This window comes from Pseudophryne corroboree, chromosome 9, assembly GCF_028390025.1.
Source record: "Pseudophryne corroboree isolate aPseCor3 chromosome 9, aPseCor3.hap2, whole genome shotgun sequence".
NCBI lineage: Eukaryota > Metazoa > Chordata > Amphibia > Anura > Myobatrachidae > Pseudophryne > Pseudophryne corroboree.
In genome coordinates this window covers 459,771,637-459,784,337 of record NC_086452.1, presented here as the reverse complement: position 1 = coordinate 459,784,337, position 12,701 = coordinate 459,771,637, and the positions used below count along the sequence as shown (strand labels likewise).

Sequence of the window (12,701 nt, the reverse complement as noted above, 5' to 3'; positions counted from 1 at the left end):
CCCGAGTATTAAAGGCAACTTTCCATTCATCACCACTTCGAATCCTGATGAGATTGTAGGCACCGCGGAGATCTAACTTAGTGAAAATGCTGCCTCCCTTGACTCTGTCAAATAATTCAGTGATGAGAGGTAGTGGATAGCTGTTTTTGATGATAATATCGTTGAGCCCCCGGTAATCGATGCACGGACGTAATCCTCCATCTTTCTTTTTAACAAAGAAAAAACCCGCTCCGGCGGGCGAAGACGAAGGGCGGATGAATCCTTTCTGTAGATTCTCCCTGATGTACTCACTCATTGCCTCGGTTTCAGGTACAGATAACGGGTAAGTATGCCCCCTCGGTGGCTTCTTGCCGGGAATGAGATCGATGGGACAATCCCACTCTCTATGGGGCGTCAGAACATCGGCGGCCTTTTCGCTGAAGACGTCAGAGAAATCTTGATAGGCCACAGGAAGACTTGACTGAATTTTAACTTCTGAAGACCTTACAGGACGAACTTGGGCTAGGCAGGACTGATGGCAGTGTGAACCCCAAGAAGTCAGTTGTAACGTGGACCAGTCGATCTGCGGATTATGTAGCTGGAGCCAGGGCATACCCAAAACGACCTCCTGGGTTGCCTTAGGAATGACTAAGAACTCAATTAGTTCGGAATGCAGGAACCCGACTCCCAAAACCACTAGCTTGGTTTGATGAGAGATGGAACCCTTGAAAATTCGACTACCATCCACTGCAGTGATATAAACTGGGTATGTGAGTTCACAAATAGGCAGATGGAACTTCAACTGCAGCTTGAGTAATGAAGTTTCCGGCAGCTCCACAGTCCACTAATGCAGATACAGACTGAAGTCCAGCCCTAGTCTCTAAAGTCACAGGAAGGATAAGATCTTGGATTGAAGGAGCTTGTCTAGAAGATCCCAACTTGACTCCTCCTTTACAAGTCAGGATGTGGCGTTTCCCGAACGCGCTGTACAAGAACTAATTTGGTGACCTGTAGCCGCACAATATAGGCACAGTCTCTCTCGAAGTCTTCTTGACCGCTCCTCAGGGGTTAAGCGGGACCTATTTATTTGCATAGGCTCATCAGAAGATGGAGGCTGAAATTGTGTCGGAGGTACCATTCTCGGCTTGCGGAGCTCACTACGTGCACGCTCACTGTTGCGTTCGCGAATGCGAGAGTCCAACTTGATACATAAAGAAATTAAATCTGATAATTGCTCAGGAATGTCACGAGTGGTTAATTCATCTTTAATTCGATCAGAGAGTCCATGCCAGAAGGCTGCTACCAGCGCTTGGTTATTCCATTGAATCTCTGCGGCCAACGTCTGGAACTGGATGACGTAATGACCCATGCTACGGGTACCTTGACGGAGTTGGATAAGATCTGCAGAGGCTGATGTTGCGCGACCTGGTTCATCAAAGATGCGTCTGAAGGTTGACACAAATTCGGTATAGTTATTCATAAGAGGGTCAGCACGCTCCCACAGAGGAGACACCCAACTCAAGGCTGGTCCAGAGAGCAGTGATATAATGTAAGCAACCTTGGATCTTGGCGTGGGGAAATTGTGTGATAACAACTCAAACTGAATTTCACATTGATTAAGAAACCCGCGACATAACTTGGGACTGCCATCATATTTGCTGGGCACGGGCAGGTGCAAGCGTGACACTGGAGTTGATGCAGCCGGTGAAGGAGAACCCGCTGAACTTGCAGGTGCAGGGGTGACTGGAACTGAAGGAACGAGAGCACTGGGCAGAGATTGTTGTAGTGTATCGAAACGGGAGGACATTCCTTGCAGGAATTGGAACATCTGCTGCTGCGCAGCCTCTTGACCATCCAAGCGGGAGACCAGATTTTGTAAGGCCCCTGACCCCACATTCTGACCACTATCCGAGTCCATCGGCCTTGGACTTACTGTCAGGTTCTGTCTAGTTTGTGTTCCCGGAGGGGGCGCTTGTGGGTCAGTGGAGATAGGATGTAGAAAACGAGGAGGCCGGATAGGATTCCTGCGCATGTGGGCTAAGTTGTTTATTAAACAGTTTTAACAGGTAGTAAGGCAGCAGGAATACTTGATGGTAACAGAGGATATGCAATAATGAATAAGTAGTAAAGAAGTTGAAAGTCTTATGGCAAAGTCTGTATAGTATGTAACAATCGATCAGGGGATCGATGTATCGGTGTGAAACCGATGGTTCCTGGATCATGGAACACAGCAGGGATGATGGTGAGAATAGCAAGCAAGGTAACAATTGCAGGAGACAAGTGTTGAAATCCTCAGTGCAGGCTGAATAACACTGGCAGCTTGCAGGCTGATGAACAGGTGAAGATAGCGAGATGCACCTGGAGGAAAGTCTCTACTGCAGAGGGCTGGAGCACACTGTAGCTGGTAAAGGTATGAAGCTTGATCACAGGTACCCGGGTTGCTGGTGCTTGTAGTTCCACAGCAGTACTGGACCAGACTGGAATGTAGAGTAGACTCACAGAGGAACTTGAAGAGGCTTAATCACAAGCACCCAGGTTGCTGGTGCTTGTGGTTCCACGGCAATGCAGGATCAGACTGGAAGGCAGAGTAGGAACTCAGAGAAACTGGAGAACGGAGCCAGCGACACAGGTCAGAGGAATGACATGAAGTTCAAGGCAAGGACTGACTCATCCTGCTGCTCCTGATATACCCCCTGGTCTGCAGGTATTGGCTGGGAGTGAACGGGGAGGTGCGGCCAAGCTCTGGATTGGCCGATGCGAAGGAGCTGATGGAAACTGTCATGGCGGCGTCCATGCCGCGGCCCGGCGGGAACGCGGCGTGCATGCACACCCGCTGACAACAGGAGTGTCCTTAGGCCCAGGATGGCATTTGGCGACAAGGTGACCAGTGGCAGCGAGACATGGGAGCCCCAGACGGAGCCCGCACCGGCGGACAGATGCAGCTGCAGTAAGTCGATTCCTGACAGTGAGGTTATGAGTGAGGTTATGATCAGCTCAGTCTTAGACATGTTAAGTTTAAGAAAGCGCTGGGACATCCAGGAAGAGATACTGTAGCATAGAGACAGTTGGATACACGAGTGAGGAGAGTCAGGGAGAGGTCAGGGGAGGAAAGGTATATTTGAGTATCATCAGCACAGAGATGATATTGTAAGTCAAAAGAGCTAATGAGTTCTAGAGAGGATGTATAGAGAGAGAAAAGCAGAGGACCAAGAACGGAACCTTGGGGGACACCTACAGTTAGTGGAAGTGGGGGGAGGTGGAGCCATGAGAGGAGACAGAGAAGGAACGGTCAGAGAGGTACGGGGACAGCCAGGAGAGGGCAGTATCACGCAGACCAAGAGAGTGAAGGATTTGCAGAAGGAGAGGGTGGTCCACAGTGTCAAAAGCAGGAGAGAGATCAAGAAGAATAAGTAGAGAGTAGTGTCCCTTAGATTTAGCAGATAGGAGGTCATTGCAGACTTTTGTGAGAGCATTTTTCAGTGGAGTGCTGAGGACGGAAACCAGACTGGAATGGGTCAAGCAGTGAGTGGGAAGAAAGGAAGGCAGTCAGGCGGTTATAGACAATACGCTCAAGGAGTTTGGAGGCAAAAGGGAGGAGAGAGATGGGTCGATAGTTGGAGAGAGTGTGTGGATCAAGGGTAGGTGTATTAAGAATAGGGGAGACAAGAGCATGCTTGAAGGCAGAGGGGACAGTGCCTGATGAGAGTGAGAGATTGAGAAGGTGGACAAGATGGGAGCAGGCAGAGAGAGAGAGAGGTAGCGGAGGAGGCAGGAGGGGATAGGGTCAAGTGGGGAGGTGGAAGGGGGTGAGGAACGGATGAGGGCCATGACTTTCTCTCCAGATGCATGGGAGAAAAATGTCAGAGTTGGTGAGAGGGATGGGGAGGGATGGTAAGGGATGGGAGGAGGCTGGTTGCTGATGGTCTTGTGTGATGTGATGTCCTGACGTATGGAGTCAATTTTTGATGTGAAGTAAGTGGCAAAGTCAAGAGCAGAGAGTGGGGGGAGGGGGAGAAGAGGTGGGGGTGGGCAGAGGAGGGAGTTGAGAGTGGCAAAGAGGCGCCGGGGGTTGGAAGACTGGGAGGATATGAGGTTCTTGAAGTATGACTGTTTAGCGAGGGAAAGGGCAGCACTGAAGAAAGCATAAGTTTGAAATGGAGGAAGTCTGCCTTAGAGCGTGATTTCCACCAGTGTCGCTCAGCAGTACATGAGCATTTTTGCAGATATCCGGTGCATTTGGTGTGCCAGTGTTGAGATGTTGATCTGCGAGGGTGAATAGTGGTTGGTGGAGCGACAGAGTCAAGAGCAGAAGTAAGGGAAGCATTGTATAGGGATGTGGCTTGTTCAGGGCATGAGAGTGTATAGGAGAGAGAAGTGAGTCGAGTAGGGCGGATAGGGAAATGGTGTCGATAGCCTCAATGTTGCGTTTAGTGCTGGTAGCTTAAGGAGGTAGAGATGGAGCAGCAGAGAGAGATAAGTTAAAGGAGAGCAGGTGGTGGTCTGAGAGGGGAAATGGGGAGTTGGAGAAATCAGAAGACCAGATCCGCATGGGAAGGGGAGGAGGTCCACTGGGAGAGACCGAGTGAAGATGTAAGGTTAAGCAGTTTAGAGGCAGAGGATTTTGTGGGAATATCAATTGGGATGTTGAAGTCACCTAGGATAATGGAGGGAATGTCAAATAATGGAGGGAATGTCAGCATAGAGGAAGTGAGGAAGCAGAGTTGTCAAGGAATTTGGAGGGCATGCCAGGGGAGCGGTAAATGACAGCTACTCGAAGATTAGTAAGTTGGAAGAGGCGTATCGCATGGACCTCAAATGTAGAGAATGTAAGGGATGGTTCTGGGGGGATGAGTTGGTAGGAGGCGCTAGAGGGTAAAAGATCCCAACACCACCGCCTAGGCGACCCCCGGGTCGGGGAGTATGTGAGGCCCCCAGCAGAGAGAGCAGCAGGAGAAGTGGTGTCCATGATTATTGCTATGGACCCTGCGCCCTTACTGTAAGGTGATAGCATACAATGTGTAGGAGATATGTGACTGTTTGGAAGCTCTCTGCAATCTTGGTCATAAAATTCCTCGGTGACCTATAATATCCTTATAATTTATAGTAGGGAATGCCGTATGTAGGGACAAGATCTGGGGAAGATACACAAGAGAGTTTGTTTTGCAGCCATTGTACGTTCAGGTTAAGCTGTGGATACTCCTGTGTGTCACCCTGTATAATTGGGCATCGTTCATCTCTGTACACAATGACATTGAAGCCCGTTGCAGGAAATGTCATTATGTACTAACAATACACAACAGGAGCAAGTGTGATGGAGATAGTTATCTCTCTGCTGCATTATGTTGTCATTGAGGCCTGGCGGGATCCAGGAAGATGTGAGAAGAGGTGTCAGACAGACTTCTAGATTTACTGATAGACCGCGCAGGTGGATAACATGACAATACACTTATATAACACAGCACAATTATGTACAGGAAATGACAATTAGTTTGCATTGAATGGAACCCCATCCATATCCTTATTGGAAATAGTGGTTTCATAACCTCCTTCTCCTTCTCTATCGCAGGACATTGAGAAGACCATGAGCACAGCCCTTAATGAGTTGCGAGAACTGGAACGCCAGAATACAGCTAAACAGGCCCCCGACGTTGTGCTGGACACTCTGGAACCTATGAAGAACCCGACTCTCAGCACCCCAAATTCTGAGCCGGTTAGCCCCTTGCACACTATCATGATACGGGACCCTGATGCGGCCATGCGGAGAAGCAACTCCTCAAACACTGAGATGATGACTACCTTCAAGCCGGCATTGTCGGCCCGTCTGGCTGGTGCTCAGCTTAGACCACCACCTGTGAGGCCAGCTCGGCCAATGGTCCAGAATCGGTCCAGCAGCAGTAGCAGCTCTGGAATGGGAAGCCCAGCTCTCACCCCTACAGAGAAGGCTCTCCCCAACAACTCTTCGGAGAAATCCGGGACCATGTAACTGTCTCAGGCTTCAGATACTGTTCCATGGTCATGTGCCGCTACGGCAAAGGCCGGTGAGGAGCTGGATGCAAGAGGAGCTCTAGCGTTTACACTATTTGACCTTTTCCATACATGTCACAGAAGCTCCTCTTGCCCGGATCTCAGAAATGCACATCCCACGTGGACGCTGTCCACAGCCAAACATCTCACACAGGATCCTATCCTTAAGCCATCCCTACGTTGTTTACATGGGATTCATCTCATCTCCATCAACCTTCCCACCATCAGAATAGGTCATGGTTATATTCGCATCTGCCCATCAGATTGCCTTAAAATGCACTCCGAGTCGGCACAATTTGGTAAATCCAGTCTTAATTTTCCATTTTTAGCTGTCTCGTTGCTTGGTGTTACCTCAGTCTTCTGTAACTCATCCAGAGCTAATGGAAGTGCGGAGCTGGCGGCACGGTGCGGTGTCTGAGGATCTTGTTTGATGCGGTCTAAATTCAGGACATTTATTGGTCCTTTGGAGGGAAGTGTGGGTGGACGAACTAAAGACTTTGATTTCCCTGAGAGGAGACCCACACTTGTCCTCTGGCCTCCTCTGTTCCATGATCCTGCTGCTTTAGTTGTGGAACTCCAATATGGCTTCCCAGGCCCTAGAGATAGTTACTTGGTTCACGCATATGCTGTACCAGCAGCTCATTGTCAAGGGGAAATATATGGGAAGCTGCTCCATTTACCTAGAGCAATATATAACTGTGTACATAATTACTCCGAAATGTTAGTTACGTTGTCAACCCTGTGTAGGCCGCAGGCCTAGCGATTATAAATATATATACGTACATATATATAGTAGTTCAACCTATGTAGGAAAATGTGAATTATGCTTGAACTTTAAACCATAGAAAGGCTGTTTGTTCTGTCACTGGAAGGAGAGATATATGTATATATATGAATATACATTAGGGAACGCCCTTAGATTTTACCTCAGTGGCATTATTCTAAGTTTATCCACCATACTCTGGGATCTAAGCTGGACCAAGGATAACCTTTGCGGGGAACATAACTTGATTTTCCGCAAAAGAACTGGTACTCTGACAAGGTGAGAGGACGAGAACAATACTCTAGAGTGAAGCATGCTGGGAATTACAGTCCAAAACCTGCTGGGGCTGCTACAGGCCAACCGAACCTGTGTAATATACATCACTAAACACTGAGCCATTTTAGCTGGAGACATTATATCCAGGATAAACATATGCTGATATAATATGCTCATCCCTTTATTTCACAAAATGTCTGCCTCGAGATGCCATTTTGAAGGAGACACTCACTGCACCCACATCAGAGTGAACATAGAACAGGACTGGACAACCTGTGGCTCTCTCTCCAGCTGTTGTGGAACTACACACTTCCCCGCCGCAGTGTTAGCATTCCCTAATAGCAAAACTGTGACAGCATGCTGGGATTTGTAGTTTCACAACAGCTGGAGAGCCACAGATTGGCCAGGCCTGTCCTAGAGTGTGTCATTGTGACAATATTATCGTTCGCTCTATGTTATGATGATACCAAATGATGAAATAGGCGACAGGATTATAGCCAGTAACCATCTAGGGTGCAGTGCTAGAGCAATCTGGAGTAAAGTACTGGGGAATGCATGCCCCTGAGTAAGATTATGCAGCATGCCGTGATGTCCTGTAACCCGTGGCAACCACTCAGACGGTGGCTTCCATATGTCAGACTTGCAGTAGAATGATAAAAGCCGGTATCTGATTGGTCCCTGGGTTACTGCACAAGAGTATTCTTTATTCATGCTATTGGCTAAGCCCCTGTTAGCATAAAGTAATTGTACTGACTGCAGAGCCCAGGCGCAGCACTCTTGCAGTATTCCTGTGTTTTAAAAGCTCAAAAATGTGAGTTTGATGCTCCCTTGTGTGCAAACGACAGGAATAAGCCAGCGGTGTATAGTCCGTAAGAGGGAAACCCCACTAATTACATTTATGCTGCGTCACGTGGACAATAAGCTGAGCACGGCAGGGGCCAGGTTACTGATAGGGAGCCCGCGACACTGGTGTGAGAAGGCCGGGCATTGTGGGAAGGCCACACAGACCCAGGGGTTACGCAGGCAGAATAGCAGGGGCCACAGGCTGCCTCACATCTGTTGCACAAGCTTGCCTCACTTCAATGGCTCCATGGGCAGGCGGTTGCCAAGGAGATGGGCTTCATTGCTATGGGGGGAGCGGCCTAGGAAGGGACACAAAATGGCTGCTTCTGTGTCTGCAGATGCCAATCAATGACAAGAAATGGAGCATGAGACCTGGCTCTGTCATATAAGCAGTGTTCCAGAACATATATTTAATACAAATTGCCATCATATGTCACTTTATATAAGTTATTTCTGTAACTCTGGGCGACCTACAAAATATACAAAACAGGTAGAGGCATGCCGGACACAGGTGAGCCTCCTGTTTGTGGTTCCTGTTCCTGGGAGCATGTGCTTATAACTGTAGCATAGACCTTCCGCCTGACCTTCCTGCATTATGTTGTGTCCTGCTAGTATGGCGGTGTTCCTCCACCGTGCATTGGTGCCTTGGTTACTGGGTAATGCTAGCTACCAAACAAATGAAGCACAGAACACCTACTGTAAGCATGTGGCAGCAGGCTGGCGAACGGCTCCCCCCGCAGCTGGTCCTGCACATTACACCCACTATTGGGGGTAATTCCAAGTTGATCGCAGCAGGAAATTTTTTAGCAGTTGGGCAAAACCATGTGCACTGCAGGGGGGGCAGATATAACATGTGCAGAGAGAGTTAGATTTGGGTGGGTTATTTTGTTTCTATGCAGGGTAAATACTGGCTGCTTTATTTTTACACTGCAATTTAGATTGCAGATTGAACACACCACACCCAAATCTAACTCTCTCTGCACATATTATATCTGCCACCCCTGCAGTGCACATGGTTTTGGCCAACTGCTAAAAATTTTCCTGCTGCGATCAACTTGGAATTACCCTCATAGTGCAGTCATACACATCATTATACAGTGCACTGCATAGATACAGAAGTATATAGACACTTGTACATATGTGATCGCGTGTCGGACACGGGCAGAAGCACACGACAAGGAGAATCCACAGTTTCCTCAACCACCGACTGGAGCTGTTTGCACTATAATATCTTTTTTGTTTTATTTTTCTAACACAATGGCTGTGAAATGAACATTCCGTTTGTAATTGTATATCAGATAAGGGCTTCAATTACAGAGCAGAGCACAAGGGTGCCGCCGCTGTATAGTCTTAGCTATCTGGTGCCCGGGACGCAGGACAGAGAACCCGTGTCAGATCACTTAAGGTTTCATCACTGCATTGATCTGTTGGATATGACCCTTGGTGGGTACGGATGGCGTTATAGCAGAGAACCCTATAGCGGAGAACCCGTTGAGAATTTAGAAATTACCATTTAGGACTTTTTTTGTCCTTAGAAAAAGAAAATACTTGTTAAGTTGGAAAATGAACTTTATGGCCGGATACTGCAGAAGTTCACTTTTACACCCCATGGTTACACATGAAAAATAAAATGTCTGCTCTCTCGTCTATCGACCGCTGCACCTGTCCAAGCAGTTATGACGTCACTGGGTACTTTGTGGCACAGTACAACCCTGAACTGCAGATTTAATCCCAGTTTGAATTTTGTAGGCTGGACCAATATATTACTTGAAAGCGCAGCTTGTCATTCATGAGTGGCTTCGCCTATGTGCCTCGTGCCTCAGTGATAGCACTAATGTGAGTTAACGTAATGGTTGCCTGCAATGTGCGTTGGCGACGGGTCAGACGTGCTCGGAGAGAATGGAATTCTCTGTGCTTGCTCCACATGTTCTTTGCTATAAAATAGCTCATTACTCATGTTTATTTTATCACCTGTCAGATATGTGATCTATATGCTGGCATCTTGCGTCTTGCGTCCATCCTGTAACTACTTCCAGGCAGCTGGATCCAGTCTCTCCAGTAGGATGAGTAAACGTTATTCTCATGACTGCGTGCTCCACTCACTCGCACCTGGGCAGATGGTTTGTCATTGAGCCCTTCTCTTGTGACCTTTAGGCCTTACCCCCTTGTCACCATGCTGCTCCCCCATTCTCAGACCCGGCTGGGGCTGTCCTTGTACCCTGAAGTCACAGTATTCTAGTTGCGCGCGTACCATTGCGTCACGTGTACGGCAGAGTTCGTAAGTCTTCTGAACGCAGGGAAGGGGCACATACTAGCATTAAGTCACACATTCCACTACAGCCAAAGGCGCTAATGTCAAGAGAGTGGGGCATTATGGGTATGACTGACCAATTGGTGATTATAACCCCCTGCCGTCTATTGCTGGTGCAGATGCCCCCTCCAAGCAGAGATCTGATCCTATCGGCCTTATTCAGATTCCCATACTAGGCCAGCATGCACGCAAATGGCGAATGCGTACAAAGACGCTGGATCAGTTTTCCCATTACATGATTATGAAGATGACAAATTCCCGAATATGTCAGAATGAAAATATTGTGACATCAGGGATTATTTTCCTTTGCACGTCTGTTGATTTCACTACGCATTCACCACACCCATGGATTTGGGCTGTGTTACAAGCACCCATGCACCCTGTTTGCAGTCTCTAGTGACCCTTTCTTCTTGGGATATTACTAATTTCACTTTTTAATAAATTTTAAAATTAGAGAATGCATCAGTAAATGAAATGATAGGTGTCAGTAAATAACTTTTCCAGGGGTTGCCCAGCCTCCGTAACATACTCATTTAGTGGCCATTAAGCTGGTGAGAGTGAGAGCAGGAGCAATTCATTATCTAGCCATGGTTATTGGGCAGAAGGAAATGGGTGGAAGCACTTCCAAGTGTGGTCTGTCATATATGTATTTGGCCTTTAGTGTTCCCTTTAAGTTGGGCCTATCATTCACAATGAGGGCAGCCATTTTGTGGGCTGAACTATGTTTATGAGAATAATCCTATTTGCTAGGAACAAACACCTCATGAATATTGGTCAGGCCTCGTGAATATTGGTCAGGCCTCGTGAATATTGGTCAGGCATCATGAATATTGGACAGGCCTCATGAATATTGGTCAGGCCTCATGAATATTGGTCACACCTCATGTATATTGGTCAGGCCTCATGAATATTGGTCAGGCCTCATGAATATTGGTCAGGCCTCATGAATATTGGTCAGGCCTCATGAATATTGGCAAGGCCTCATGAATATTGGTCAGGCCTCATGAATATTGGTCAGGCCTCATGAATTTTGGTCAGGAATTGCCTCAGTGACTCCTAACAAATTGATAGGATGCATATACTTTTAGCCAACAATGTGTTTTGGGGACAGGCCCGCTTTAAATGTCAGCTTCCCCCTCCTCAGTCTCATTTCCTCGCTCCGGCTCTCCGGCCAATGTACATACCTCTTGCCCATGAGCCCATTTTTGGAGAACTACACGGAGGGGAGGCCACCTCTGATTGGCTGTTTGTGTTTGTTAGCTCCAGGTAACATTAGAGGAGCTGCTGATTGGCTGTACCCTGCATAACTAATGTTACCCTCTTCAATATTATTAACATTGTGTATGGAAGCACCGCTCCATGGCTGAGCGTCTGATCTGATATGCTAATATATGCTAATGAAACTGATGTACAATAAATATCTTGATTGGATTCTGGAATAAATGGTGGTGTTTTTTTGTAGAACGTGTACAGTGTTTTTATGAGTTATCCATAGAGTTTTCTCTGTATATAATGGCCATGTTTACCGTGAGAGGAGAGTATAAAACACCACCAGCTCTTACGCATATAGGGGGTCATTCCGAGTTGTTCGCTCGTTATTTTTTTCTCGCAACGGAGCGATTAGTCGCTAATGCGCATGCGCAATGTCCGCAGTGCGACTGCACCAAGTAAATTTGCTATGCAGTTAGGTTTTTTACTCACGGCATTACGAGGTTTTTTCTTCGTTCTGGTGATCGTAGTGTGATTGACAGGAAGTGGGTGTTTCTGGGCGGAAACTGGCCGTTTTATGGGTGTGTGTGAAAAAACGCTACCGTTTCTGGGAAAAACGCGGGAGTGGCTGGAGAAACGGGGGAGTGTCTGGGTGAACGCTGGGTGTGTTTGTGACGTCAAACCAGGAACGACAAGCACTGAACTGATCGCACTGGCAGAGTAAGTCTCGAGCTACTCTGAAACTGCACAGAGAAGTCGTTTCGCAATATTGCGAATCTTTCGTTCGCAATTTTGATAAGCTAAGATTCACTCCCAGTAGGCGGCGGCTTAGCGTGTGCAAAGCTGCTAAAAGCAGCTTGCGAGCAAACAACTCGGAATGACCCCCATAGGGGACAAAATGTGCAACTCACTCCCACCTTATATTATCTATTGTGCTATAATGTTTTTGGCTGTCTCCTGTGATATTCCCAGGGGTGGCCGGCCTTTCTGCCACCCGGGCCTAACACTGATTGGTACATCATCATAGGGGAAGGCGAACAACACTATCATTGGGAAATAGGTAAGTGACTTCCCTCAGTAAGTATCACTTATTTGCTTAGTGTTCACCTTTAAATCAAATTGAATCATGGGTGTGGCCCGGACTGACAGGGGTGTGGCCCGGACTGATAGGGGTGTGTCTGGCTGTGGTTCGGACATAGTCAATTGGGTCACAATGTTTTTATTTGCTTTTAACCTATGGGATCCTATGGCCAGTTTTATCTCGTAGCCCTCATGGCTACTCCAGCTAACTGGCCC

General features: G+C 47.6%; 1 protein-coding gene across 2 annotated transcripts in view; it reads left to right on the top strand.

The window, feature by feature from the left end:
- SRGAP3 (SLIT-ROBO Rho GTPase activating protein 3) overlaps positions 1 to 11,639 on the top strand; it is a 181,179-nt gene extending 169,540 nt beyond the window's left edge. For both annotated transcript variants that reach the window (XM_063941265.1, XM_063941266.1), the window contains exon 22: positions 5,546 to 11,639. In XM_063941265.1, coding sequence (XP_063797335.1) covers positions 5,546 to 5,962 — 417 coding nt within the window. In that variant the 3' untranslated portion in view covers positions 5,963 to 11,639. The remainder of the gene's footprint in view (positions 1 to 5,545) is intronic.
- The last annotated feature ends 1,062 nt before the right edge of the window (positions 11,640 to 12,701 follow it).